The sequence below is a fragment of the Euleptes europaea genome, chromosome 14 (assembly GCF_029931775.1).
Source record: "Euleptes europaea isolate rEulEur1 chromosome 14, rEulEur1.hap1, whole genome shotgun sequence".
Taxonomy (NCBI): Eukaryota; Metazoa; Chordata; class Lepidosauria; order Squamata; family Sphaerodactylidae; genus Euleptes; species Euleptes europaea.
In genome coordinates this window covers 31,963,012-31,989,580 of record NC_079325.1, presented here as the reverse complement: position 1 = coordinate 31,989,580, position 26,569 = coordinate 31,963,012, and the positions used below count along the sequence as shown (strand labels likewise).

General features: G+C 42.6%; 1 protein-coding gene across 1 annotated transcript; it reads right to left on the bottom strand.

Moving 5' to 3' along the window:
- GMCL1 (germ cell-less 1, spermatogenesis associated) lies at positions 1 to 25,506 on the bottom strand. Its single transcript, XM_056860610.1, has 14 exons — positions 25,280 to 25,506; positions 20,693 to 20,816; positions 15,481 to 15,577; positions 14,718 to 14,815; positions 13,043 to 13,155; positions 11,426 to 11,491; positions 10,948 to 11,032; positions 10,605 to 10,695; positions 8,992 to 9,132; positions 7,018 to 7,087; positions 4,435 to 4,510; positions 3,388 to 3,533; positions 1,995 to 2,082; positions 1 to 318 (listed from the first exon to the last, which is right to left on the bottom strand). The coding sequence occupies exons 1-14, from the start codon at positions 25,504 to 25,506 to the stop codon at positions 190 to 192; spliced, it is 1,551 nt and encodes a 516-aa protein (XP_056716588.1). The 3' UTR covers positions 1 to 189.
- Positions 25,507 to 26,569: the final 1,063 nt, after the last annotated feature.

The window sequence follows — 26,569 nt, the reverse complement described above, 5'->3', positions numbered from 1 at the left end:
ATGTTTACCATATTTAATTGTAAATATTTCAAAAATGCATAGGAATGTAAAGGTAAGGAGTAGAAGTTGCATTTTATCTGTTATAGTACATAAGGCTTTTTTATTACTTTCCTTCTGTGCACCAATGCAGCACATGAATTAAAGCATTCAAGAAAATGGGTTAACAGTGCTGAGTTTCAAAGATAAAGCTCAGTTTTCCAGGCTATCTGGCAGCCCATCATTCTCCATTCTTTTCTCTGGGGAAGTATATAGGAAGTTACAACAGATATAAAGAGGAAAGACCAACAGTCGGCTGTCCAAGTTCATCACTACCTGTTCCTATAAAGCAAATATAAGAATCTTGTTAGCTGAAAAGAAAGCATTTTGGGATGATGGCCAAAAGAAGTCCAAAAGAAATGCCAAAAGCAATTTCACATTAAAAACAAAATTGAAACAAAGCAGATTTAATCAGGTACTGTTCCTCTAACCTCCAGCTGCTTTGGACTCAAAACTATTTTTTCATGATGCCACCCATAGTTTTAACTCATCCTGCAACTTTTCGTGCCAGCCACACCCCTTTCCCATTAAGTGAGCAAACTGAGAAATACTACAAAAGCAGCGTTACTTAGCCTGCTTCCATCCTAAGCCACTTGACAAGCCTTCAAATGGGAAGGGCAATTGGCAGACTGCCCCAATGATATGTGACCCCTGCACATGTGAGAATTTTCTTACAATTTTTAACTTGCATGATATTTAGTACGTATTTTCAGATAAATGTTACAGTTCTGATTCAGTTCTTTCCAGAATGTGCAGCAAAAACTGAAAATCTGCCTCTGGTGTTTCTCATTCTCCCCAACTCTTTTATATCCTGAAGGTGCAAGCGCTCCATATCTGCGTCTGGAGAAGACAATGGCCAAGCTCTGATTTAGCAGACCAGACCGTATGGTTCATCTCTGGAACAGGACAAGTGTTTTTTCCCCAAATTGAATTATCTTCCACAAAATTTTTGATGCTGTTTTTAGGGTTTACAATAAACTTATGTGTTACCAAAACATTAATGGGGGGGGGGGGGCTGAACCAGACAATAATTCTGAGTAAAACTAGAACATCAGGTGGCACAAGAGTTCTGATGCACTTAGTTGGTGGGGTCTCTGCATGGATGGGGTCAGCCTGATTACTGTGCCTAGAGTCAGGAAAGATTTTTCTTCAAGGGTCCAATCAACTAATAACCTTGCTCTGTGGAGCTTGGCTTGGTTGAGGTATTTGCTCTACTGGAAATACCGAGCAGGTGTCCTTGCCACAACACAATGTGACTCAGATTTGGAAGAGGAATGTGGATTGGCTCATCCCCCTGAGGTGCCTCCAAGTCACCGATCTAAAAATAACAACTAACTCTTTGCTCATGCACCTATGACCACTCCCTAGTGGAGAAATGATGCGTCAACCAGGTAGTCCTTACCACAGAGATGGAGAGTTCTGCTTTAAAAGCGTCTTATGCTCCTTCCAGCTTGGACTCATACCTTGGAAAGCCTGAGTGCTTTTAAAATCTTTTTAGCTGTTTATGGTCTGCTTCTGGTCTGAGGTCTGTTTTGTGGGTATCTTTATCCTGTCTTTAGGTCCCTGGCTTGTTTTAATGATTTGCTTTTTTAAATATTAATTTTTGATGATTTAATTATTTTGTGGTGTTTTTACTTGTAAACTGCCTTCAGCAGAATTATGCAGAAGTGGAACAAATGTCTAAATAAAATAAATACACGTAAAATGATCCCTTGTTGTTATAGAACAGCTGACAGTGGACCACAAGAAATGGCTGTTGAATCAGACCCTAGGGTTCAGCACCTTTAGAAATGCAAATACAGCACAACTCCATGAGTAAAAATCTCATTATAATCTAGTGTTGAAATTCAATCAATCCCATTTCCTGATTGTATCTGTTTCTTTCGACAAATGTATTGAATTTTCTAAGGATGAATAAACGGAAATCTGAAATAAATCAAAACAATTAGAAAACATACCTGATCTTTTTCGAGGGTTAATATCTGATATCCTGCAGTTCTACTGCAAATAAGTTTTCCACTGCTATCAAAAGAAGCCAGACGTAACCTAAGGATGGAAGAGCAGAAACCTGTGAAAATTTACAGAGAAGTGAAGAAAGAGAGGGCATCTCCTTTCTTCATAAGCTGTTGTGGTCCTCGTTACAGCTGCCTGAACCTATGCTGCCTCTTCTGGTAGGCACTTCTAGGGGAAGTGGAGGAGAAGACAAGGAAACAGAAGAGTGTCAGCAAACATAGGGCTTCTTCTCCAAGGGGCCCAGGCAGACTTTATGCAAGTAAAAGGAGCTGACGCAGTTACTTCACTTAATGGGAAAACATGTGGCCTTTTCTGCCTATTGATGATACGTTGGGATGGGAAAGAGACTAGCCTCACTCAGCCTCCATCCAACCCCCAAACAATTGTTCAATGAGAAGGGAACTGGATTCCAAAAAAGTACACCAAAGGGCATGCCTTTTCCAAGGCCAGTCCTTTCTCCACCACTGCTCACAGGCCAAGTTTAGCACCCACATGCTGCCCTATGTTGCCAGGATAAAGCTCAGCAGTATCAATCAAGAATGTATGCAAAACCCTTACTCACAGCAGTGGGATAATACTACTGATATACATCTACACCAGTTTTCTGAACAGGTAGTCTGTCTCTAGTGTTCGATAAGAACCTTTAATACCCTACAGAACCACTCCACTTTGTGCCTTCTGTATTTGTTTGTGGACACAGAAGTTAACAAATAGACCCAAGATTCTGTGAAGAACTGTGGACAGTGAAGACCAAAGTTATTAGGAAATCCCCATCCCCAACACACGGTAATGAGAAACTTTTGAGTCTTCTATTCAGTTTGCTCAGGATTTCACTTTCTAAAGCTCTAGTGTAATTGCCCTGACTGAGCAGAAAGCTCCTCATCTAACTTTAAACCCGAGTCATACAAAGAGCAGGATATTTTTACTTCTGTTCCCATGTCCTGCAACAGAGTAGAGGGTAGGTTAGAATGTGAACTTCATGCTATAAATTCCTCCAACTTGAACCCACCATTCCAGGATACTATAAGCTGTTAGGGGCTCTACCCTGTTCACAGATTAAAGAGTCTAGGGTGATGTATGAAATTAAATAATTAGGATTATAGGAAGTCCTTTCCCTCCAATTCTAACTAATTTCCCATCAGTAGCCATGGCTATTGAAAATTTACAGCATTCTGGGGGAGGCAAGGAAGCATGACTTCCTATCCTAATCTCATTCAGGATGCTGTAAAATGTTAAAGGCTTGAGTAGGCCAGATCCCCACCCCAAACCTTTTAAATGAAGTTCAACTACCTTCAACATTCCCAGGCCCCTGCAGGGTAATGGGCACATCCCACTCACCTGAAAGCAATGTTCCTCTGGGGCTGCAAACTGACTGAGCCGCTGCACGGCTGATTCAGTGTGTTGCGCTTGAAGATGATGTAACGATTTGTATACGTTACAAGCAAATCAAAGCCAAAGTTGAAACCAGTCCATCGCCAACAATACTTGAAGCGATAAGAAAGAAGGGGAAATAAGGCAAGATAGTTTTCTGCACAGTTCTACCCTAAACATACACCTTAATTCTGCACTTTGTACCTTGTCATCACCAATTCTGATGCCAGCACAAGAAATCTAAAGTAGTTTCTCCTGCTCAAAGTTTTACTGCTAAAATACGTTCTGTAGGTTTGCTTTTAGAGCCCCGTGGCACAGAGTGGTAAGCTGCAGTACTGCAGGCCAAGCTCTGCTCACGACCTGAGTTCGATCCCAACGGAAGTTGGTTTCAGGTAGCTGGCTCAAGGCTGACTCAGCCTTCCATCCTTCCGAGGCCGGTAAAATGAGTACCCAGCTTGCTGGGGGTAAAGGGAAGATGACCAGGGAAGGCACTGGCAAACCATCCCGTAAAAAGTCTGCCTAGTAAACGTCGGGATGTGACGTCACCCAATGGGTCAGGAATGACCCGGTGCTTTTAGAGGGGACCTTTACTTACTTACTTTTATGTTTGCTTTTATCAAGACAAGTGACATGTTGGCATGATTGTGGAAAGTGTTGTCAAGTTGCAGCCAACTTATGGCATCCTCATTGGGTTTTCAAGGCAAGAGACAAACAGGTGGCTTACCATTGCCTGCCTATGTGTAGCAACCCTGGACTTTGCTGGTGGTCTCCTATTGATGTACTAACCAGGGCAGGCCCTGCTTAACTTCCAAGAGCTGACAAGATCAGGCTAGCCTGGACCATGAAGAGCAGTGACACGTTGAAATAATATTTGCATACTGTCCAGGTGTCTGACAATGTGGTTTAACCCTTTAGTAAGAAGGTTTACCTATTTATGAGAAATCTACTTATGTTAAAAAATGAGTTTTTGGCAACAGTTAATTAAGAGAGGCATGGGGAAATATTTGTACTCACATCACCATCCTTGGATAGCTTCCTGCCACACCTCATGCTGTTTTCTTCAAGGTCTTCTTTATTGATTTCCTGAGGCCTGCGAACATTCAAAAGAACATTTAAAGATCAACATTTTTTCCACAGAAAGAAGAAGAAAAGAAGCAATCCATCAAACTGTGTACACAATCTAAGTTAAACCACATATAGGTTGAAAACATTTCAATAGGTTGTATAATTTGCTTGTTGGTTGCATCTACGTTTCTTGCTCAACAAATTAAGGAACCGTGTGATGCTGATGTTATGACCACTGGACAGACAGGATTGGTAGCAAGTCCCCTTTTGTGGGCTGAAGCCCAAAGTACACTGCTCTAATAATACTGTGAACCACTAAGACATTGTCACCACAAGAGGGCAAAAAAATGAACAGAGGTGGGAAGAGGACCAGGTCTTAGAATCCTGTGCTCATATTCACTGTGTTGCAGCAGCTACCCATTATGGTCCCACCCCACCCAATTTCTCTTTGTCTGTTCACAGAGAACTTGGAACCCCTCTAAAACTGACAATGGCCAGGATGTTCCCCCCACCCAGTCCTATGCAGACTACAGAAGTGGTCAACAGCAGGAACCCAGTTGTTCCTATTTCCACCATTTTCCTCCAACCAGTTGGCAGGGGGATGCTATGTGAATGAACCTGAGAAAGCCTACAGGATGAGACTAAGGGTTTATTGAGTCCGGCAGTGGCCAGCCAGATGCCCCATAAAACTCTAAGTAGATCATGTAGGAGGCAATACCCTCCTGTTTACCCACATCAACTGGTATTCAGGGCCTTACTGCCTTTGAACCAAACAGCTCCCTTTTGCTATCACAGCTAATAGTTGCTGTTTGATCTTTCGTTAATTCGTTAAATTCTCTTTTAATGCCATCCAAGCCGCTGGCTGTCACATCTTGTTGCAGTGAATTCTCCATGGTAATGGTTTCTTCACCCTTCTTCTGTCTGTGGTAAATCTATTGTCAATCTCCTTAAGTGAACCCAAAGTTTTAGTGTGAGTGTGTGTGTGTGGGGGGAATCTCGTACCCACTTTCTCCGCACCGAGCACTTCCCTTTCCAACCCAAAACTTTTCTCTAAACTAAACAGGCCATAGAGTGCAGGACATCAGTGACTGGTAGTACCAACGTACTTCTGCTTTTAACTACTAGCAGTACATTGCAAGTAAAAGTAAAAGTAGTCTGCATATGAAAGTTAACAATTTACTAGAGATGCACCCAAACAGAGTACCCACGACACTTTCCAAAATGGCTACAAGAATGCAAGAGCAAAACTCCCCTGGGTTGCTCAGTAGGACAGTCAACAGAACTTCACAGTGAGGGAAAGGGGCTTGCTGGAAGCAGACAACTTGTTTATTTTGTTTACTGGCTCACTGGGATCACAAAATGGTTATAATTCCCCAAAATCTTATTAATGTGTTCACAACAGGTCATCTGAACTGACTGATCTTAGAATACCTTCTGTGGCTTTCAGTGCAATCTTGATCAGTTACACCCTTCTAAGCCTACTGACTTCAGTTCACCTAGAAGGGTGTAACTGTCCCTTGGACTGCGCTGGATTTTTTCTCAGCTATATTTGTTGCCACAGACCAAGGACAGAAAAGTTGGGCTTTAATGCAGTTCAAAAACCTACTTTCCCTGTCCCAGGGAAAAAGCAAACGCTTAAAAGAAACGTCTAGGACACAACCTCATGTAGACTTACTTGGGACTGTGTATACAAGTATGCATGCAATGGACTGGGATGTAAAAATACTGAATGTGCAACATTTTTCACTCTTATTAAATGAAAGCCCAATTGCACTACAAATTCACACCATTCTCTGGGCCACTATAATCCCTCTCCCACTTTCTCCAATAGTTGCAGAGGGGCTCATCTGTTACTCCATGCTGAGTTTACAAAAGGCAGATGCAACACACGAGACTCTGAAAAAAGTGTGCAACATCAACAAACAAAACAAAACAAAAACTTCTCCTGAGTCCTTTACAACAGGTCTCAGGGAAGGAACAGCCTTTTTCTCACTTTGCAGCAATCTTCAGAGAAGGAAAGAAGTGGCATGAGTCCACCTCCCCTCTTCCCCAAATACCTCCATGGGCTTCGACATGAGGGAGAGAAGGGGTTGGTGGTAAGCATAAAGAATGGCTGGCTAGTAATCCAAACCAAAATCTGTGGGCTCTGGTTTACAGCCCACACAAAAGGTTGGGCCTTCTTATTATGTATTTGCTTATTGAGTCCTGATTGGACTCGAAGTGGCTTTTCACATTCTTGCCCCCACCTCCATTTAATCCTCACAACAACAACCTTGTGAGGGTAGGGTAGACTGAGACACTGTGATGGGCCTAAAGTTACCAGGCAGGCTTCCGTGGTCGAGACAGGAATTCGAACCCAGGTCATCCCAGGTCCTAGTCCAATGCTCTAACCACTGTACCAAACTAGCCCTGCTGAATGTAAAGAGTTGCTTGATCATGCTTTTGTTTCTTTTGTCTTGAAACAAGTGTCTCATATACCAGAGAAGTAGGAGCGCTTACTCAGCTGCAGGGAAAGGGCTGCACTATACATACCCAATATCATTGTCTTGTTCTGCTCTGAGCATGGCAAACCACTGCTGTTTGTAAACAGAGGACAGCCACTCTAAAATTAAAAAAAGATCAAAATAACTCTCTTACAGATGGGGCATGAAAGCTAAACAGCACTTAAACGTTATTTTCAACAAATGTATACTATAAGGAGCAGCTAGATTTCCATTCACCCCGTCTACCACCATGACTCTGGATTTCTTGCCCTAAGGCCATTTTGCTAGCATTATCAACATTAAATGAAAGGAAGGGGTCCACTGTTGTACAAGCCATGCTGAACAAGCGTGCGCACACACACACCCTCCCCCCCTAGGGTTCAAGCAAAACAAAAGACCCTTTTAGAAGGTTACGGCAGCCCCAGGGAAAGAAAGTTGTGCTGCGTTTTGTACCAGCATGACAACATGAGAAAAATTACAAGTTTATATAATTAAGCGAACTAAGGTTCATCAATAAGAGAAGGAAGCTGAAGAGACAAGAAGAGGACAAACTAAGATGAAATCAAGTTTAGGAGGAAGACGACAATGATTTAGAGATGGGACTGTTTCCAAGAACAATTTAAGGAGGACTCCAACAGTGATAAAAAGGACAGATTAATTCAACACTGTGGATACTACTCATTTTTGTAGGAATTATTACTCAAGAACACCCTAGTTCCAAGTCAATTTTTGGTATATTCAAGCAAACACCTTTCCTTTATGACAGCCACTAGACTGTATACAGGAATTCAAACCCATAGCTCCCAATTTCCAGCATTATATCCCAACACCCTCTATTACTTGTCTCTACATCTGAAGGTGAGTACTACAGGGGATTCAAATTCCCAGATGTTCCTAGCAGGGTCTGGAAATCCTGCAATAGAAAAAGGTGCCCTTTCACCAAAGCCATAACTACCACTACCCCCTCCCCTCCAAACTCAACTGGACCTGCAACTACTTTTCTGATTGGCAAATGTGACCAGAACAAGACTGGCTAAACCTCTCATTAAACCCACTGATTTAAGTCTGACCCCAACTGGTCAAATGAGGAAGCACTCGCTGACTAGGCAAAAGAGGGAGAGCTGCTACTGACCCCTGCTGGCTCAGCTAAAAGCTTTGGGGTTATACTGGATCCAGATTTATTACTTAAGAAGCAAGTTAATGCAACTGCAAAAAATGCTTTCTATCAACTCAACCTAGCCCATAAGATAGCCCCTTACCTTGATATGGCTGACCTGGCCACCTGAATCCAAGCCACAGTAACATCAAGACTAGACTACTGTACATGGGTCTATTATCCTATAGGATCCTATTTAATTTTTGTACTGCTTAATGTGTCATGCTAATAGTTATTCTATGCTTCAATTCTTTCTGGTGGTTCTAAAATTCTAAAATCCTGATGCATTGGTTATTGAATGTACCATTTGGCTGACTGTACTAACTCACTTTGTGAGAAAGGCAGACTACAAATAATATAATTCACAGTGGGTAGCCGTGTTAGTCTGCAGTAGTAGAAAAGTCGGCAGTAGTAGAAAAGAGCAAGAGTCCAGTAGCACCTTAAAGACTAACAAAAATATTTTCTGGCAGGGTATGAGCTTTTGTGATGCCACAGCTCCCTTTTTCAAATACAGCTAGAATGTGAATACATCTGTCTTTAAGTAGAGGAGAGTGAATTCCACACCCATCTCTCCCCTGGACATCACAGACTCTTCTGCATACCCCACCTAATCCCATCACACCTGCTATTCACATTTACATACTGTTAACATTTACATACTAATGCTTGTCTGAATTCACTCTCCTCTACTTAAAGACAGATGGATTCACATTCTAGCTGTATCTGAAGAAGTGAGCTGTGGCTCACGAAAGCTCATACCCTACCAGAAAATATTTTTGTTAGTCTTTAAGGTGCTACTGGACTCTTGCTCTTTTCTACTACTACAAATAATATAAACAGAATAAAATAAATAAAACACATTCTTACCTGCTGGTATCAAATTATCTCGTTCAATAATTCTTGCAGATGCCAGATCACTGACTATGTACTGCAGCCTCAAATGTCTGAATACTGTCAGAAATGCATGTCCTTGTTCAGACTCTAAGAATGATATGCCATCCTCTAAATCTGTAATGCAGTAAACAAGTTAAAAAAAAATTTCCGTTATACACATAGCAGATGAACTATACATTATCAATAAACTACTTAGTGAGCGAAAGCAGGCATTTAATTCTACCCAGAAAACTGACCAATCTCAAAATTGTTTCAATTATAAGGGAAATGGCACACATGTGATGTATTATTCTCATCAGTGGACTGGTGGGTATCCCGGTGAGAGTTATTTCATCCACACTTTGCAAGTAGAGCTATGGTAACTTGCATAATACTTCTGTTTGTTGAGAGGTAGTTCTCCGATTCATGGCTTGCAACACCACAAAACTGGAACCTAATTTTAACTTTCATTAACTAGACTAATGCCCTAACTATAAACAGGTAGAGCACAAGAATGCAGAACAGCAGAGAAGTTCCAAAAGCAAAAAGCCGCATAGGAATCAACTATCTATCCCAATAGTCTCAGTCAGTCAGTCGTTTTTGTGTGGGTAAGAATACCTGTCAGTCTGCTAATGAGAGGGACCCCACCCCAGAAACAGAAGACACATTTGACTTTGATGCATGTTCTGCCTTCTAGCGTTGTAGCCACAAGTTTCTCCAAACTACTATGTCTGCAGTAATGGATTATACAAAGAATCTAATGGCATCCAGTCTGCCCACACAGACTCCAAACACCTTAGAAATCTTCAACGGACTTTTAAAGTTCCTGGTTAGGGCTCTTGTAGGATAATTAGTCCAGAGGATGAAAGTTCTACAAAAGATGGAGTCAGAGAACTACCTATTAGGGATAATACTAAGATCTCATGGGCATTATGTAAAGTGTGGTTATTGTTTTGGGTCCCCAGTTTTTTGTTTTAGAATTGCCGCCGTCTTTGAGAACTACCGAGATGAGGGTAGTCATCCCAGTTTATCTGGATCAGAAAACTCAATATTTACTGGGTGAGTTCCGCTGGGGCCCAATGTAGACCATTCTTGCCCAAGCTCCACAAGTCCCCTTTACTCCTGGGATTCATGAGGTTGCTCTTTCCATGCCTTTGGAAGCGGCCAACACTTGGCTGTAAAGTGGATGACAGAACTGTGATCATTTTAAGAGACCTCTTTGGCACAGCACTGACTCTCAAACCTTTTAGCTAAGGCAGAGGGGTAGGAAGAAGAGAAGATACAGGCTGAGTCTCAAAGGTGGCCGGGGAAGAAACAGAACAGAGCTCTATGAAGCTCCTATAATTTCAGAGCAGAGACTTTGGAACTACTTCCCAATGGATGTAAGAAACAGCACAGATACCCTTCTGGACTCATGAAGAATCCATTTTCATCTACAATTAAATTCTTGTTTTAGTATTGAGGGCTACTGAATACTACTAAGGACAAATTGCTTTTGGGAGGAAAAGTACAAACTTTGGAAATAAGAACATTATGTGAGAGAGCATGCGCACCGACTTTTAATTTTCAACATGCAAACTCTTTCACAAATCTATCTGTACAAATACCTTTTCTGCGCTTTGAAAACCAGGCATCAGCTTCACTTAAAAGTTGCTTTAGTGATCCATTCCAAGAAGGCACTAGCTGAAGGAACATCCACTAAATAAAAACAAATTGCTGTAAGCTATTTACTAGGTAAAGTACGAATTTTACATCTGAATTTTTACTGAAAAATTAAGATACTTAGGTTGGAGCATTATGACACAATGGACCTTAAGCCACAGAATGTCATACACAGCACGTATGTATGCATAAAGGCATTTTGCTAACTGATTATTAAATTTGATTTGGTCCAAATCCATTCTTGGTGCACTTGTTTCACAGAGGGCAATTGGGGCTCTTGAGTAATACCTTCTTGAGAGCCGTATATACATCCATCTCCACTTGCATTACGAACAGATTCGAGGAACTGATCAGCTGTTTCATGAGGTTTATGCTGGAATGGAAAACATACCAAGGTAATAAAATAGATTTATTTAACAAACAGGTTTATTTAAATTTGCATCCTGTTAGGCTAACATTCTTGACGGCACTTAACACACACACACAGGCTAACATTCTCACTGTATCTCAGTTAGGCCAAGATAACAATTCCAGATAAGTAGCTGTGCCGATCTACAGCAGCAGAATAAAACAGGAGTCCAGCAGCCCCTTAAAAACCAGTAAGATTTATCCCAGCATAAACTTTTGTGAGTTAGAACTCATTTCATTGGTTGCATGAAGAGAGCTCTGACTCACAAAAGCTTATGCTGGAATAAATTTCATTCGACTTTAAGGTGCTACTGAGCTATTTCGTTCAGTTGGTCCAAGATAACTGAAATGTGAATACCTGAGTTCTTTGAAGAGTTCCACACTCTGATGTGTCATCAGGTTGTTCAACAGCCATTCAAGGCACCTAGATGTAAAATAAATCAGTCCCCAGTGTAGCACACCAAAACAAGTTGCTTGGAAAAGATTACAATCCAGCATATAAAATGAACATTTTAAAATGCTTGTTATGGTGGACATTTGCTACTAGTCACACATCATATTGTCACACATTTTAACTCATAAAAATGTTTTAGATTGTAAAGGCCTATGGCCACGTACAATAAACCTATACCTGATATTGTCACACATACACCTGACCTGCTACAATGCCCTTTCCTCTAAAGTGCCCCTTAACCTATTCTTTGCATCTCCTGTGTCATCCTTTCCCCTCCCCCCATTATTTCCTTTTACTGTGACCCTGAATATTCACCCAACTACCCTGTTGCAGGAGGAAGTGACGACAGATGGTCAACACGCCTTTCAAAGACATTTTCAGTTATAAAAATCACTGCTTTTTCAGTGCAATCCTGGGGGGGAGCAGGTAAGGGCCAGTTTGATACCAGCAGGTAAGGGCCAGTTACACTGTCAGGCCCCCAGTGCTGCTCCACCATCAGAACAACTCTGCAGCAGCTGTCCATTGGCACGACTGAGGCGTAGGCCCCTCCGCCAGCTTGGCTGTGAGGGGTTCTGGAGGGTGTGGCCAGAGTTAGTCAACTCCCTACGCCCTGTCAGCCTAGGAAAGCTCTCTGCCAGAGGCGGAAAGTTACGCCAACAAAAAACACAGAGTAGCTCATGGGCACCTATTGTACTCAAAATTCAAGTGCCTTTGCAAACTCTGTCAACTGCCCAGGGACTTGTAACAGGACTCGGTCCCTTTAAGGGAGCGGGGGAGGGGGGGTGCCACAGACAGAGGCAGCATCCCTGGCCACATCCTTTTCAGCCCCTCACCTGTGATGAGCGCAAGGCCAGACCTCCAGGCCGGCCCAATTGGTTCTGCCTGCCCTGTCCGTGGCAGCCCAGCCGTCACAACACAACACCTGGTATGGTTGCTGGGGACACTGACACAGTTGTGGCCTTGAAAACCCAGCTATACCTCTTTTTCCTGCCAGCTGCTCACTAACCAAACTCTTCAGGGAGCAGACTAGTGGCGCCATAGTTATGCCAGGGGCCGCAGCACAGGCAGCTCTTAGGACTGCACTATTTGTCTTCTGAGATTAATCCTTTACTTTCTACCCATGCATGCATACTCACACTGAATAATACTCTCCTAAAAGTGTTGTGCCCTGACCTGGATGGCCCAGGCTAGCCTGATCTCGTCAGATCTCAGAAGCTAAGCAGGGTCAGCCCTGGTTAGTATTTGGATGGGAGATCACCAAGGAAGGCCAGGGTTGCTGTGCAGAGGAAGGCACTGGCAAACCACCTCTGTTAGTCTCTTGCCATGAAAACCTCAAAAAGAGGTCGCCATAAGTCGGCTGCGACTTGACGGCACTTTACACACAAACAAAAGTGTTGCAGAAACAGAGTCATAAAAATGTAAGCATGCCCATGAAGAAAGCATAATAGACATCTCCCAAGACAAAGCCCCTTCCTTCAGATAAGGCTTATTTCAACACACATGCCAAATCCTTATACTTACTTTTTCTTAACAGAATCTAATCCATATGTTCCTGCAGAATTATAATAACTGCATACAGTTTTCACATTTATTGTTTCCTTCATTGTCTCACCACACTGCTGAATTAAGCCATCCTGTAAATACACAATACCACACACAAAATTTCCACTGGTCATCTTCAACTCCATATATAATGTTTTCCCAAAGATGATTGGTGAGTTGTTCAATACAAATATCATGGTTGAATCTTCCAGATGCTTTGCTGACTAACAAAAGAGGAGAGGTGATCTTGCTTAGTTCCCAGTCTCACAGTACCTTTTTTGCAAGAGTTTTGCAACCCTTTTAAGGGATCTAGAGGAAGAAGAATGTGGAGAAAGATCCACTCCTGCCAGTGAAACTTTTGTAAGTCCCAACACTACATATAGATGCTCCTTGTTTGGAGGAAGACATTTTAACTATTTTCCAGACAGGCAAAGGTGATGAGATTTGGCAGTTAGCAGTGGTCTTTGTGAGAGCTGGACAATGAAGAAAGCTGATAGGAAGAAAGTAGATTCCTTTGAAATATGGTGTTGGAGGAGAGTGTTACAGATACTCTGGACCACTAAAAAAACAAATCAGTGGGTTTTAGATCAAATCAAGCCTGAACTGACCCTAGAAGCTAAAATGACTAAACTGAGGCTGTCATATTTTGGACATATCATGAGAAGACAAGAGTCACAGGAAAAGACAATCATGCTAGGAAAAGTTGAAGGCAGCAGGAAAAGAGGAAGACCCAACAAGAGATGGATTGACTCTATAAAGGAAGCCACAGCCCTCAATTTGCAAGATCTGAGCAAGGCTGTTAAGGATAGGACACTTTGGAGGACATTGATTCATAGGGTCACCATGAGTCGGAAATGACTTGACGGCACTTAACATACACACAGTGGTCTTTAACCCACAGGTTAGGACCCTCAGGTGCAGCATGACCCTGACCTGCTGAGTTATGAGCAACTCAAGTTGCCCCTTTCCCTGCCTTTTGGAAGGACATGCTGCTAAAGTGCATTCTAAGAGAGAAGGGAGCTTCCAGCCTATCTTTGCATCCATAGTGAGAACAGCTGCAGAACAACAAAATGAAGTCACTCAGCAGTGGAGAGGATTCTTCCATGACTCTAACCTTTGGCTTGTTCGTTACTACAGTACAAGTCCTAATGCTTCCTGTGCCTGGTTCTCTTTGTCCGCTGCATAAAGCCCTAACCTTGATACCAGTGAGATCATAACTCTGGATCCTCCTCTTTCTATCACATGACTATGCTGTCATGTGCTTGTATCCATAAGTTGTATGGCTAGCAAGCCCCAGGTGTGGAAATGGGGAAGATAACTATATTAGAGAGAGAAACCAAAACATTTGGAATCCCAGTATTCAATTTTGGAGATCAGCAATGACCTTCAAGTTCTAGAGCGGATTTCCAAACATCAAATACCAAGTCAGACCAGTTGCTGCCTGCTCTGGATAAGAAACCATCAGGAAGAGACAATTTCCCAGTGCTTACATTCAATCACCCTTGAATTTGAGACCTTAAACATGTAAAACATATGCTTTGCCACAGAGAAGCGGGGTGGTAAAGGGAAACTCATTTCATACTGCAAAGCTGAATATTTTATAAATGCCCTTGATAGAGTCTATAAACTAAAGGGCATAGTTATTTTCACTTACTAGTTGCAACATGCTGGCGGCGGCCAGGAGGGCAATGACTCGGCTGGGATTTATTAACACTTCATCTCGATAAAGTGACCCAAATGCAACCTGTAAGGCTAAAACACAAAAATCCCATCATAGGAACCCAAAAAAGCTCTAAATCCAACAAGTGTAAAAACAGCAGTGTTACCAAAAGTCATACAAACAGAACAGAACAGCAGCTGAGCATTTAAAACAAATCAACCCTGAAGAGAAAAACATTTTAAACATTATCCTGCTGCTGGTAATTGAAATTCCTGGACTAAAGAACTTCACAGATAGGTGGCATGCCTGAGAAGGCCTTGAATGAATAATTATGTGAAATGCTCTTCACTGCTGAAACTGACTTTTGCAAACTAATATCTATTTGCCATACAATAGAAAACATGCTTTTAATAATAATTTTCTACTTATTTCTAGCAAAAAATATATGAATAAGATTGCATGTCTCAGATTTTCATCGACTTTTCAACTTTAAGGAAGATATCCCCTAGCTGTCATTTAACACTGCTTCCAAATAGAGACAGTTTTCCACTAATTCCCTACACATACATGTTTTCGTACGAGCATTTGCTAAATATTAATTATTTTAAGTGCCAATATGGAAGTGTCCATATGAATAGATTTTAATACAAAGGTTAGTATTTTTCTTTAAGCAAGTTTTTCTTTTAACAGTTGACTTGACAAGTACTCAATATTTTCTCTTAAAAAAACAGCAATTACAAACTGATCCTTTGCTTACCTTCTACATCAATATTCTGATCAGGAATTTCCAGTTCTATTGTATCCATGCCTGATTCCTTCCATGAACCACTGAACATACTGGAAAAGTAGCCAGACTATAAAAAGAAAGTGCACATACTTAATTAAAATTTATTTTCAAACATTTATAAAAATAATTAAAATATACAGTATGCATGTTAATAAGGTACAAAGAATTCTGCTGTACTGTCTACATCAAGGATTATGATTTCTTCGATTTCCAAGCAATTTTCAAACAAAGTGCCTATTATTTCCGAACTCCAATAAATATTAAACGTAGAAAGGGTAACAAAAAGAGAGCCCCTAGAGTCTATAATGCTGTCTGCAATGTAGTTATCTATAATTTGGACAAGAATTCCTGAAGGTACCAACTTATAAGGGGAACTGGAAAAGAAACTGCATGCAAGACGTACAAATTAATTTACAAGTGTGGTCTCATACTACAGACACACATACATTGCTATATGCATACATACAGTTGGGTATTGGTAAATTAATACACATATACATGTACGCCATTTAAGAATACCTTTTCATTAAAGTGTAATTCATATAAAACTAGAAATAGCTAGTTTTTCCATCCAATGAAGCAAAAATACTGCTTTATTAGAATTTTCCATCACAGCGGAAGGTGACCCCATTATGAGACGCTATCACTCACTGAAGTTTACCTGAGAGATTAAAAAAATAAAGTCTATTTGTACAGCAACATATCCCCTATACCATTAATCAAACTACTGTTAATCAAAGGCACAAAATTCTAGATCTAATTCAAGCAACCCCACATGTACGCTGTTAGTTGTTAAAGTCCACCTCTATACTGCTGTGGAATCCTTGATATGCATATTATGATTAAAGGCTAATGTTAATTCCTATACCTCACCTATTTGAAGCGGTCAGATACTGTTAAATATTCCACAAAGTAAAAAAAAAGCTACTGGCTGTATTCAGACATCGCAAACACACTGTGGCTTATTTGCAGGCTCGCTTCGCATGCCAAGACTGTGGTTAACTCTTGAACAGAAAGTTTTCAATTTGCCGTGACAGCAGAGTCATAGTTTGTGTCTAATTTGAACATCACAGTAAGGCCTTTTATGCACAGACGTTTCCACGCCGTCACCCCTGCCGACTACTTCGGGGCTTCCTTTTGATTATCCATGCCTCGCTCTCCCTGCGTGTTTTGCCTGTGTTTTCCAGATGCTGTTTTAGCCATAATCAAAAGGAAGCCCCGAAGCAGTCGGTGGGGGTGACCGTGGGGAAGTGTCCTTGCATAAAAGGCCTTAATGGCAGTTAGTTCTGAAACAAGAAGTCTTCATTCTTGGCATGTGAGTGGGACACATACAAGCCTGAGTGCTTTCTGGCTCATTCTCATTTTAAAAATCAACACTGCTTGATGGAACCACTGTGTAGGTGGCAGCTTACTTTATTTCATGGCTGCAACCACTGTGTAGGTGGCAGCTTACTTTATTTCATTCACTGACAACTGCCGTTAAAAACAGAGTTTTAAAAATAGTTGCTTGCTGTTCACCTTGTATTTTAATTTAATTTTAATTCTAGAACTGCAGGATGACTTTGGTATTCCAGGGTACAAGCACATTTAGTTATTACAGTAATAATAATAATAATAATAATTCAATACAGTTTTTAAAGACATTAACTGTTGAAAAATAATGACATAATGAAATCAACTCATTTGCTTTTGTAAGTTGCTTAGGTATAAAATCTATTTATTAAATTCTGTTTTTATTGCTCTAAACTAAGTAAATGCTTAAAAAAATACTTGACCACAGAATCCCCTGATTTTTTCCCCTTGGGGATCTGCAGATCCTTATAGTACAGGGAGCAAAATAGCGGACTGCAGTGTGTGCATGGAGGAGGCAGGGGGTTGTCAGAAATTGCCACCCTCTCAAGAAAACCTAAGCGCCTTTAAGTCTTTGGAATTGTGATACAGGCCAATGATTCCTTTATACAACTCTGATTTTGTTAGACATCTAAGGCTGCTTCCACACCAGAACAATTCTCTGGATAGCTCTCAATGCTGCTGCAAAAACACAGGCATTTGAAATAGAGCATCCATGATGACTGCGAAGGGGTAGCCATATTAGTTTTGTGTAGCAAAATCAAAATACTGACATTCATGAGCTTTGGTGAGACACCACTCATTTCTTCAGATATGTATGAAAATCAAGTTTCTCAAATATAGTTTTCTCCTTATACCTGTATCTCCACAACGAAAAAATCTATAGGCTTCTTTTAAAAAAAAAGTTATTTCAGAGGAGCTAGTAGATCATGGCAATAAATTGTTATAACATCATTGTGCTTAAATGATCTAATAATTGTCAATTCAAAAAGGAAAAAATCCTGAGAAAAGCGCTCTGGTGACTGAGGGGAAACAGCAGCTGCAGGAACCACAGCAAGAAAATGGCACCAATGTTTGTGGGATTTTTAAAAGAAGCACACCTTTCTGACCCCATAGCACATAAAGGTCCTCTGCTGCAATCTTTAAAAACATCAACAAAAACAGATCTCATAAAAGCAGGGGAAGATCTGGAAAATGGACAATTAGGGGACAACATCATGTGGATGTGTGATGGCCTTCCAAGGAGTTGTCCCGGTCATAGAACCCCATGATTGACAGGGAGTTCAAACAGAATTCTGAGAATGGTGGTTGGAGAGTTCTGACAGCTGTCTGAGAAAAAAAGTTAACAAAGCTTGGAGCCAGTGGTGTGAGCTGCAAGCTGTTTGGTGAAGGATTCTCCTCTGGAGTTAAAAGGAACACATTTAGGTTTTGGATCAGGAAGGATCCATAACCAGTTATCTAGTGAAACAGCTCTCAGGTTAATGGAGTGATCTCTAAGAGTCGAAGAGGAAATAGCTCTGATGAAAGGAGTGATCCCAAGCCAGTTTAAAGGAGAAACTGGGGAAGTGTGTTAATGTTCCTAACTCCTCCAACTAAAGAAGCACTGTGTTAAAGAAGCTTAAGTTTAAGAAACAAATAAGATAAACCACTCTTAGTAGAAAATAAAAGTTTGAACACTTAATACATTTTTTAAAAATCCACTGGAGTTCCACTGGATTATGGTCCCCAAACATTCAAAGTGACGCCACATTTTGATCCTTTAGTCAGAAAGCTTAAACCAGCAAATGCCCAACAGCAGATTCCCACTAAGCCCAAGTCTGTTCTGCATGAAAAAAGAGGAGCGGACAGACATCCTTCAAAACATGGTAGTCTCCCAAAGTACAGTCACAGCACTAACTGCAAAAGATGTTTCTCTTTTCCAGCTGAAATACACCATTCACCTAACATTCTCAACTGCCGCATTTAAGCACAGACAGCTACAACACCAAAGCTTTCTGATTTGCATAAGACAAATATTCAATTCTTTCATCCAAAATGGCCACCTGAGCTCATATTAAACATAAACAATGCCATCACCAACTTTTTCAGCACTGAGGCACTTACTTGCTCATGACTGATAGTATATCATAAAAATAAATAACAGTGCTGGGTGAACCAAAATGAGTAACCCTTCAGAATATCACTTGGCAGCCAGACACTGGCAAATAGCATCACAGTCAGGCTACATACAGTGCATTCCTGAGGTGGGGGCTGAAAGTTCTTTGGAGGTGGCATGACCCCACCCAAGCGTAAGTGGCCTCTTATCACTGGCGGTGGGGGCAGTTTCATCAGCACCTGGGTGCCGCAGAGCTACACACCCCTCCTCCGGGACCTAAACCCCAGAAGAGAAATATGGTGCCGGGGGGGGGGGGGCGCGTTTTCGGGGGCGAAACTGACAATAGTCAGCTTCCAAAGCCCCTCCAGCCCAGGTGCAGCATAGCTGTTTTCTATGGGGGGGGGGGAGTCCCATTTTCTTTTTAAACCTTCAAAAAAGGCTTTTTAAAGCCTTGTGGTGACCGGGGAACCTCTTTGGAGGCGCCACAGCAGTACCTTGGCTATGCTGTCCCCAGCTGCCTCAAGAATGAGCTGATAGTGAACAAGTGCTTGCTGGACAGAATGGAGGAAGCAGAAAGGCAGCTATGTCAACCTTCCTACTAACAAAAGCAGTACAACCTACCCCAAAGTACGAAACAGTTATTCAGAAAATGTACGGGGAGCTCCATTTCCAATGGCACTGTGTTTCCCAAACTTCTGGGATCCTTGAAGTAATAGGATGCTGCCTTTATAGAGGCAGCTCTCCACAATCTCAGGCACTATCTGTCCTAGTCCTGCTACCCATGATCCTTTTATCCAGAGATGCTGGATATTCTACTGGAAGAGGGCTATTATGGCAGGACCTTGTATGCCATGAGTGGAAGAACCCGAAATATTGAGGGACGAATGCAAATCATAAAATTTCTTGGTGCTCTGGAATACCCCATATTCAGAACTTCAGTGAAAGGGACTCTCCCTTCCACACAATGTACCAAGTCCTCTGAACAGCAAGGAAGGAAGGGGAAGAGTTAGTAATAATTAGAAAAAGTGCAATATAAAAGCTTAGTGTTCAAAGGAGGAGAAGAAGAAGAAGAGTTGGTTTTTATATGCTGACTTTCTTTACCACTTAAGGGAGTCTCAAACCGGCTTACAATCAGCTCACGTATGTTATCGCATGAATCTTTACAGACACCCTATCAGCTACTATTATCATTGCTATATTACACACAGAGAAATAAGAGACAGGGTCCTTGCCTAGGCCAAGAAAGATCACAGTTGAGCTCTGAACCAAGGACCACCTGTATTACAGCCCCTTGACCTACCTGCCCTGCGCCTTAGAAAAGTTCTTCCCTGGTAGCTTTGGAGTTGCATTTTATGGTTAAAAACAAATTTATTTTGGACTAAAACAACATTGTAGAGCAGAAAAACCATTCTGGAATGCAAATGACTGCTTGCAGTGGGCTCTGAATGAGGGCACTACTGCTTGCTGTTTGTATCTACCTGGAAGCATTTTGGCCACTTCACAGAACAGAGGGTGAGCATGGAAATGAAGAAGGCTTTGGTCTTAAAGATTCACTTATATGTGATCTGTTCCATATATGCCAAGTCATTCTATTCTATTTTAGCTAAAAAATAAACGGAATGCAGAAGTTATTTCTACTACCTTTTACCGCTCTTAAAAGTACTTTAAAATTGTAACTCTAGCTACTAGCAAAGGAAAAACTGGAAGATTTGCTTCGGATAAATAGTTTATTCTTACCTGACACAAATATATCTTGTGCAAGTTCCATTCTTCTCCCAGGGCACAAATATTAATATCACTGTTTTCACCATTCAAAAACAGAGTTTGATAAATATACTTGGAGGTACTTTTTAGTTTTTTCCTAGATTAAGAAAAAGACAAACACAAGTATTGAATGCTGACACACAATATTGATTACACACATCTCGGAAGCTTGCTGAACAAATAAGCTTTCCTTCTAAGCATCATTTAGAAGGATTTGCATTTTGTAAAGATAGTGCCAGACTTCAACAGACCTGAGGTTGATTTCAAATTATTTTATTTGCTACAGCTGTGGGAGCCAATGAAGTGCATCAGGCGCAGTTCTTTGGGAGTGCTAAAACTGTAATGCAATCCAATGAAAAGCTGATTTCAATGGGCTTAGACTAGAAACTCTGCATATGCTTGTACTGTTGGTATACAAACAGCTTTAATTGACCTTGGGTCCCTTGTCCTTTAAGTTTATACAATGTAAGGGAACTATCAGTATTATTCCAATTAAAAAAAAATTCCATATAATGCTTTGGATTTGTTTGAATGTAACATTTAAACCACACTTTAATTTTTCATCAAGTCTGTGTAGCTAATGGGGCATAACATTAGGTCCCTTTAAAAAAATTGTGTAGTAAATACAAGTCAAAATAAACACGCTAAATCAGATCACACTCTACTTAGAGCATTAAAAATTCAATTCATATTTTTTCAAGAAAACCCACATCACTAGCTGTTATTTTTATACTCTTCTTGAGAGGTCCCCCTAAAAGTATGTGGCTGGCTACTACCATAAACAGACTCACTAGATGGAACTTTAATTTGATACATCAAGGCAGATACTTTTTTATTTTGTATTCCAAGTAAACTGAGAGAGGCAAAACTATAAAGAATTTCCCAAAAGGTGCAATGAAAAACTGATTAGCTTGACAACAATAGTCATCGGAATATAGGTCTTTTCTTTAAAAAAAAGGTGATACCTCCTCTTCTCCATTAATGTGTATGTCCATGAAGGTAAAAGCGGAGCCTCTATCTGCTGAGGCAATATACTGCACAGTTTGGGGAACAAAACAATATGGAATCACAACCATTTGTTGCTCTGTGTGTGAACATCCAGAGCCAATCTAAATAGCCGCAACTAGAAACAGACTACTGGTCTACAGAGAACCTTGGGTCTGAGCTAATAAGGCACTTCATGCAAGGCAGAGAAAAGATAAGTAATTAGGAAGCCCCCTCCCCTTCCAGAATACTATAACCACTTAGTGGCTTGAGCATGTCAATTTCCTACCCTCTCTCAGTTTCCCCCCTCTTAACTGACCCCAACATGCTTGACACCTGGCACACGCTCAATCCTCATCAGTCCACAGGGGAAGTAGTTAACTTACAAGAGCAACAACCCATTGTTTGGTTCATTCGCATAACCGTAATTTTCTGAATAACAAAGTGTGCACCCACACACCCGACCCTGTTTCTTGGTGGCCAAGGCAGCGCAGCTTCCTGTGACCAGCACGAGTCACCACCCACTGTATATAATAAAGCACAACCCCACATTAAGGGATCGTGTAACTCGTTGTTGCGAAGAGTGTAATGCCCAGATATAAGGGCTGGTTTAGAACACTATGTATTCATATGCACACACATGGAAGCTTTGGGAAGTTGGCATCCAGGAGCCATGAACCAACAAATCATGCTCTCTGTGCTTGGTACGGCCTCTCACCAGTAGAGAGCTCTGAATTACCTTTATCCTTAGGAATGTGTTTTCTAGGATGGGAATGACAAAACCTGGGACCCCCAGAAGTATTCTTAGGTGGTGATGACAGATCCCCAAGGGGAGTGAAAGCCTCTGGGACCCCCAAAAGTGTTCTTGGGTGAGGATGACAGCCCCTGTGTTCAGAAGTGTTCTGAGGTGGTGTGAGAGTGCAGCTGGCCTAAAGGTCGAGTAGCTCAGAGGTTTGTTATGACGGTCTGCGCCCCGGCGCGATAGCTGTAATCTATCATGGGAACCAGGCTCTGCCTGGTACCCAACGGTGCCTTTCTGATGTTTGTGTCAACCTGCCAGCTCTCCCTTCACTTGACTCCTGTACCTTTCCCTGTAAGTTGCTGCAGTAAAGCTTATGCTTCTCATATAAACTGCTTCTTAGACGACTCTGTTTGGGTGCCTGTTGTCTTGGGATTTGTCAGGTGGACTAAGACATTACAGGTGGTGATGATGACCCCTCAAGGGGAAAAACCCCAGCGACCCCTAGACGTGTTCTGTGATGGGGATTACAGCCCCTGGCGTGCCCAGAAGTGTTCTGAAGGGGGTATGACAGCCCCCCAAGGGGATTGAAAGCCCCTGGGTCCTTCAGAAGTCTTCTGGTATCCATTTTATACATATGTTAGCTAATTAGTTGACAAATTTGTGGTTAGAAAATGGAGAATACAATTCATTAAATGTAACCATATTAGATTAATGACAATGTTTGGTAATTTATTTTTGAACATTTAAAATGTGCTTGAACTTACTTGATTATATATATCAATAGATTTGTTAACATAAGATGGATTCCCTTGTTCCCCTCCTTCTTTTTCCTTTTTGTACTCTTATCTTTAAATAAAAACATTAAATAAAAACAGAGATGTTCTGAGGAGGGGGATTAAAGCCCATGAGACCCCAAGAAGCATTCTGAGGGGGGTGATGACGGGCCCTCAAGGGGATTGAAAGCCCATGGGACACCCAGAATTGTTCTGAAGAGGGCATGAAAACCCCTGGGACCCCCATAACTGTTCTGAGGGGGGATTACTGACCCCCCAGGGGATTGAAAGCCCCTGGGACCCTGAGAAGTGTCCTGAAGGGGGGATGACAGCCCCCAAGGAGATTGAAAGCCCCTGGGACCCTCAGAGGTGTTCTGAGGTGGGGATGACAGCCACAGTGGTGGAACGACATATGCTTGAAGTACACTCAGTGTTCGCCACCTTGAATAATAAATTGTACAGTGGCATGAAATACTTAACATTTTAATAAATAATTTGGGAAAGTGTGTAGATTTCGCCAAAATGGTTCCATGATTCTTAACTTGCCTATTAGAACCTCTGTAATATTTCATGATGACATTACAGTGTGTTTCTGTAATTCTCCAAATTCCCAGCTTCCTTTTTTTAAAAAGTGTCTATCTACCATTGTTGCAAATATGTTTTCCCCTTATATCTCAGCAATGAAAAGGGCTAGAGACTTTCCTGTTAAAATGAAAGCTGGAAATTAAGATATTCTGCAAGATACATCGTTATAACAGAAGACTGATATAATGATGTTCATGTGCTGATAAAAAGAGTCACGGTCCCAGAGAGGGTTGCCAAGTCCCTCTTCACCATCACAGGGTTTTTTGGGGGGCAGAGTCTGAGGAGGGCAGGGTTTGGGGAGGGGAAGGACTTCAATGCCATAGAGTCCAGTTCACAGAGCGGCCATTTTCTTTAGGTGAGCAGTACTCTATTGGAGATCAGTTGTAATAGCAGGAGATCTCCTGGTACTACCTGGAGGTTGCCAACCCTAGTCCCAGAGGGGGTTAACTACTGCTTCCGGGACAGGGGAAGGTAAGATGGCTTTTGTGTGGGTTGGCCAGGCAAAATTCTACTCACATTACAGCCATCCAGGGTTTGCTGAGATCTTTCTCAAACATTTGCAGCCAAGCAGATTTGGGAAGAGACAACCAGGAAAAACCCCAGGAGATGCACAAATGCACAATGATGCAATCCCTGGGATTGGATAACAGCAGGAATAGGCGGGAATAGACATTAAACTCATAATGGTTTCACAGAAAACAGTGGCATGCATTGCGGATACTTCAGAACAATATTTTACAAATAAAAAAGCATAAAGAGCATGCTTTTATTTACCCTTGGGGACCTGTCATTACCACCTCAAAACATTTCTGGGGGTCCCAGGGGCTGTCATCCCCACCCAAGAACACTTCTGGGGGTCCCAGAGGCTTTCACTCCCCTTGGGGATCTGTCATCACCACCTAAGAACACTTCTAGGGGTCCCAGGGGCTGTCATCCCCACCCTAAAACACTTCTGGGGGTCCCAGAGGCTTTCACTCCCCTTGGGGATCGGTCATCCCCACCCTAGAACACCTCTGGGGGTCCCAGGGGCTTTCAACCCCCTTGGTGGTCTGTCATCCCCACCTCAGAACGGTTTAGAAACCTTACTGGGAACTCCATTCCACGTTTTCTTTGCAACCGTTTTTGGGCTGTAATGTCTTTCAATGGGAGTCAATGCAAGTCAACCGACACCCTCTTCTCCCATTCTCTTCAGTGGGCTGTGCAGCCTCTCCCATTGCTTCCAACGGGCTGACTTGTCATTCGTTATAGTACATCCCCACAGAGATACCCTGCCCAGCAACAAGCGATTCCCTGGCTGTCCTCATACATTTCAATACATTGACAGACAGGAAAAAGAGATTATAACAAATCGCAAAATCGGTGGGCCTTCCATAGTCAGGGGAAGTCTACCTTGCTGTCTGAAAACCTTTCCACGGGGGATCTGGCAGCTCCCCCCCCGCCCATCCTTCCCCTCACGCGTCCGCCTTCCCTCAGTACCTTCTGGGGGTGTTAAGCAGCCGCTCCTCCCGCTCGCCCTCCCCGTCGCTGTCGCTGTCGCTCGTGCCGTCGCCAGGGCCGCCCCGCTTCCTCTTGGCCGCCCCGCTGTGGCTCCCCCGGCTCCCGCCGTGGCCCTCGCCCCTCACGGCCACAGTCGCCGCCGCCGCCTCCCCCCCGCGCGGGGCTCCCCCCTGCCCCTTCCACACCCGGCTGCTCAGCGAGCCCATGGCCCCCCAGCTGCTGCTGCCGCCGCCTCCTCATAGGGACTGAGCCAGGCAGCCAAAGCTCGGCGAACGCGATGGGGGGGGGGGGAAACCGACAGTTATCACCGCGGAACCGCCGCCATGATGGTCACAACCCGGCGGCCACTCTAAAGCGCATGCGCCGCAGAAGCGCCTCCGCCGGCTTCTTCATTGAACGCGCCTGCGCCGCGTGGGATAGCGTTGTCATTACGGCGGGAGGTCACCATAGAGACAGGAGGCTAGAGTCACATCCATTCTTTACTGGTGGGTAAGGCCTAATGACACAAGTAAAGAATGGATGTGACTCTAGTCTACTATCTCTATGGTGAGCCCTGACCTGGATGGCCCAGGCTAGCCTGATCTCAGAAGCTAAGCAGGGTCGGCCCTGCTTAGTATTTTGATGGGAGACCACCAAGGAAGTCCAGGGTTGCTGTGCAGAGGAAGGCACTGGCAAACCACCTCTGGTAGTCTCTTTTCATGAAAACCCCCCAAAATGGGTCGCCATAAGTCGGCTGCGACTTGATGTCAGTTTACACACACACACGTTAGGGCAGTGGTTCTCAACCTTTTTTGCTCCATTCCCCCCTTTCACCATTGGTCAGAATAGAATTCCCCCCTTCCCAAGAAAGTCTAACTCAAAAAAACCCCTATTGCTATTTATTTCCAAAATGTAATTATAGTACCAAGTAGTGCTGATCAAGACCTTTGTATAGAACTCAACTCATATCCCCTTCTTTATAATATACTGTGCCCTGACCTGGATGGCCCAGGCTAACCTGGCCTAGTCAGATCTCAGAAGCTAAGCAGGGTCAGCCCTGGTTAGCATTTGGATGGGAGACCACCAAGGAAGTCCAGGGTTGCTGTGCAGAGGAAGGCACTGGCAAACCACCTCTGTTAATCTCTTGCCATGACCCCCCCCCCAAAAAAAAGGGGTCGCCATAAGTCGGCTGCGACTTGATGGCACTTTACATACACAAGGCCTAATGAGGAGCCTAATGAGGAGCTGTTAGGTTCATCATTATCCTTACAGCACTGAGCCTTCTTTTCT